The sequence below is a fragment of the Sapajus apella genome, unplaced genomic scaffold (assembly GCF_009761245.1).
Source record: "Sapajus apella isolate SASKATOON/1434 unplaced genomic scaffold, GSC_monkey_1.0 scaffold3402, whole genome shotgun sequence".
NCBI lineage: Eukaryota > Metazoa > Chordata > Mammalia > Primates > Cebidae > Sapajus > Sapajus apella.
Genome location: NW_022440328.1, coordinates 4,415 through 7,340, shown reverse-complemented (window position 1 = coordinate 7,340; position 2,926 = coordinate 4,415). Strand labels below are relative to the sequence as shown.

The 2,926-nt window shown below is 44.0% G+C and overlaps 1 protein-coding gene across 1 annotated transcript in view; it reads right to left on the bottom strand.

The window, feature by feature from the left end:
• Nucleotides 1–47: 47 nt before the first annotated feature.
• LOC116547507 (signal recognition particle subunit SRP68-like) overlaps nucleotides 48–2,926 on the bottom strand; it is a 7,009-nt gene continuing 4,130 nt past the window's right edge. Inside the window, exons 3-4 of the mRNA XM_032273448.1 lie at nucleotides 678–760; nucleotides 48–405 (exon numbers count right to left, since the gene is read on the bottom strand). Of these exons, the coding sequence (XP_032129339.1) occupies nucleotides 255–405; nucleotides 678–760 (234 nt within the window). The 3' untranslated portion in view covers nucleotides 48–254. The remainder of the gene's footprint in view (nucleotides 406–677; nucleotides 761–2,926) is intronic.

Genomic DNA, 2,926 nt, shown 5'->3' with positions numbered 1-2,926 from the left:
AAAAAAAAAGCAAAAAGTGAAAAACGAACTCAGCCAGAGACTCAGGAGACTCAAGACTGCTCTTCAGGGGTACACAGCACAGCAGGACAGACACAGAAGCAGAACTATCTTCTGTAATTTTGAGCTGGGTTGGCTTCAACAATTCTGCTTTTGCCATCAACCAAAACTCAGGCCAAAGGTGGAGGCAAAGGGAGGAGAAGAAAGTTATGTCGACTCTCTAGGATCTCTGCAATGAACGCCCACTGGGCCACCTGTCAATTCTCAAGTTGAGTATAATGCCTTGATCCCTGCTCACCAATATTATATGCACAATAGCGGATGTTAGGGGAAATCTCTTCCACACGTTGGTTATACAGCACAGCCTGCTCCTCTGTGAAAGCACTGGCTAGCTTCTCATAGATAGTTCTGAGAGAAAAGAAAAGTCAGGTTTTACATCAGCTGTATAAAAGAAAAACTCATGGGGAACACAGTGACTAAAAACAAATTATGGCCCTTGGAAGCTCTTCTAACAACTACCATAACTGGCATGCTCTAAAGATGAAAGAGAATCATCAACATTTCTACAGGAAAGAAAAGTCACCCTCACTTTCACAGAAATAATCCACTACCTGATCTGCAGCTTAAATCTGACTATCTATAATTAAAACTGGCCACAGCCTTTGGACTATAGGACTTACTTGCATTTGTTAAAAGCCTCAATGGCGGCTTTCCATTCTTGATGTTCAAAACGCAGCATTCCTGAGAGGTAAGCTGTGTAAGCCTGTGAGGATATAGAAGAGGAGGAACTGCTTCAACACCAAACCACTCAATCTTCCTTTATTGGCTTCTAACTTTAATATCAAGAATATGGATATTGGCCAGGCACAGTTGCTCACACCTGTGTTTTAGCACTTTGGGAGGCCAAAGTGGGAGGACTGCTTGAACCCACAGTTCAAGACAAGTCAGGGCAATATAACAAGACCCTGTCTATAACAAAAAAAACAAAAAAAAAAATTAAAAATAGGCTGGGCTTGGTGGCCCATGCCTGTAATCCCAACACTTTGGGATGCCGAGGCGGGTGAATCACAAGGTCAAGAGATTGAGACCATCCTGGCCAATATGGTAAAACCCTGTCTCTTCTAAAAATACAAAAATTAGCTGGGTGTGGTGGTACGTGCCTGTAATCCCAGCTACTTGGGAGGCTGAAGCAAGAGAATCGCTTGAACCTGGGAGGCAGAGGTTGCAGTGAGTCAAGATGGCGCCACTGCACTCCAGCCTGGCAAGAGAGTGGGACTCCATCTCTAAATAAATAAATATAAATTTTAAAAAAGAAGAAAAAGAACAAGGATATTGGCTGGGCATGGGGGCTCACATCTGTAATTCTAGCAATCTGGGAGGCTGAGGCAGGAGGGTTACTTTAGCTCAAGAGTTAGAGATCAGCCTGGGCAACACAGCAAGACCACATTTCTACAAAAATTTTTTTTAAATTAGCCTGGTGTGGCCAGGCCGGGTCCCTGACGCTTATAACCCCTGCACTTTGGGAGACCAAGGTGAGCCGATCACCTGAGGTCAGGAATTGGAGACCAGGGTGGCCAACGTGATGAAAATCCATCCTACTAAAAATACAAAAAAATTAGCCAGGTGTGGTGGCAGGCACCTGTAATCCCTGCTACTCAGGAGGCTGAGGCAGGAGAATTGCTTGAACCTGGGAGGCGGAAGATGCAGTGAGCTAAGATTGTGCCACTGCAACCCAACCTGGGCAACAGATCAATATTCGAGACTCCATCTCAAAAAAAAAAAAAAAAAAAAAAATTAGCAGGGTGTGGTGGCGTGCCCCTCTAGTCCCACCTACTCAGGAGGCCTTGGCAGGAGGATTGCTTGAGCCCAGGAGTTCACGGCTGCAGTGAGCCATGACTGCACTCCAGCCTGGAACAGAGCGAGACTCTGTCGCTAAAAAACAAAAAACCCAAACAAATAATATGGATATATTAATCACAGGTCGATTTTTAAAAAGAAATACTTATTTAACAAATAAAATGTGATACATAGGCAATTTATGATTCATTCACTTCCCAGGAGAGAACTTCAAAAGAAGGAAATTTGGTTTCTTCATTTTGCTTAACAATCATTTTCTGGGCTATAACGTAAGCATCAGAAATTGAATAAAACCTTACAATATCTACCATCTGTTTTTTAAAAAAATTCATTTCCAAAAAAAGTTCTTTGTGAACTTTTCCAGGTACAAGATGTAAGCTTTAACCTATATAGCAAAACATGATCTTTCTTAAAAAGTTACAGCTAGTTGGCGAGGTGTGGTGGCTCATGACTGTAATCCCAGCACTTTGGAAAGTCAAGGTGGGTGGAACACGAGGTCAGGAGCTCGAGACCAGCCTGGCCAACAGAGTGAAACCCTCTCTGTACTAAAAACACAAAAAGTAGCCGGGTGTGGTGGCATGTGCCTGTAATCCCAGCTACTTGGAAGGCTGAGGCAACAGAATTTCTTGAACCCGGGAGGCGGAGGTTGCAGTGAGCCAACATCATGCCACTGCACTCCAGACTCCAGCATGGGTGACAATGCAAGACTCCGTCTCGAAAAAAAAAAGTTATAGCTAGTTATAAAAAACAAGAGCTTGGGAATACTCATTCTATTTTATGGAATGAAGTGTTGCCCAATTAAAAAAAAAAAGATAAGACTGGGCTGAGTGGCTCACACCTGTAATCCCAGCACTTTGGGAGGCAACGGTAGACGGATCACCTGAGGTCAGGAGTTCGAGACCAGTCTGAATTAGCCAGGTGTGGTGGCGTATGCCTGTAATCTCAGCTATTCGGGAGGCTGAGGCAGGAGAATCACTTGAACCCAGCAGGTGGAGATAGTGGTGAGCTGAAATCGCACCACTGCGCTCCAGCCTGGGCAACAAGAGTGAAAATCCATCTCAAAAAAAAAAAA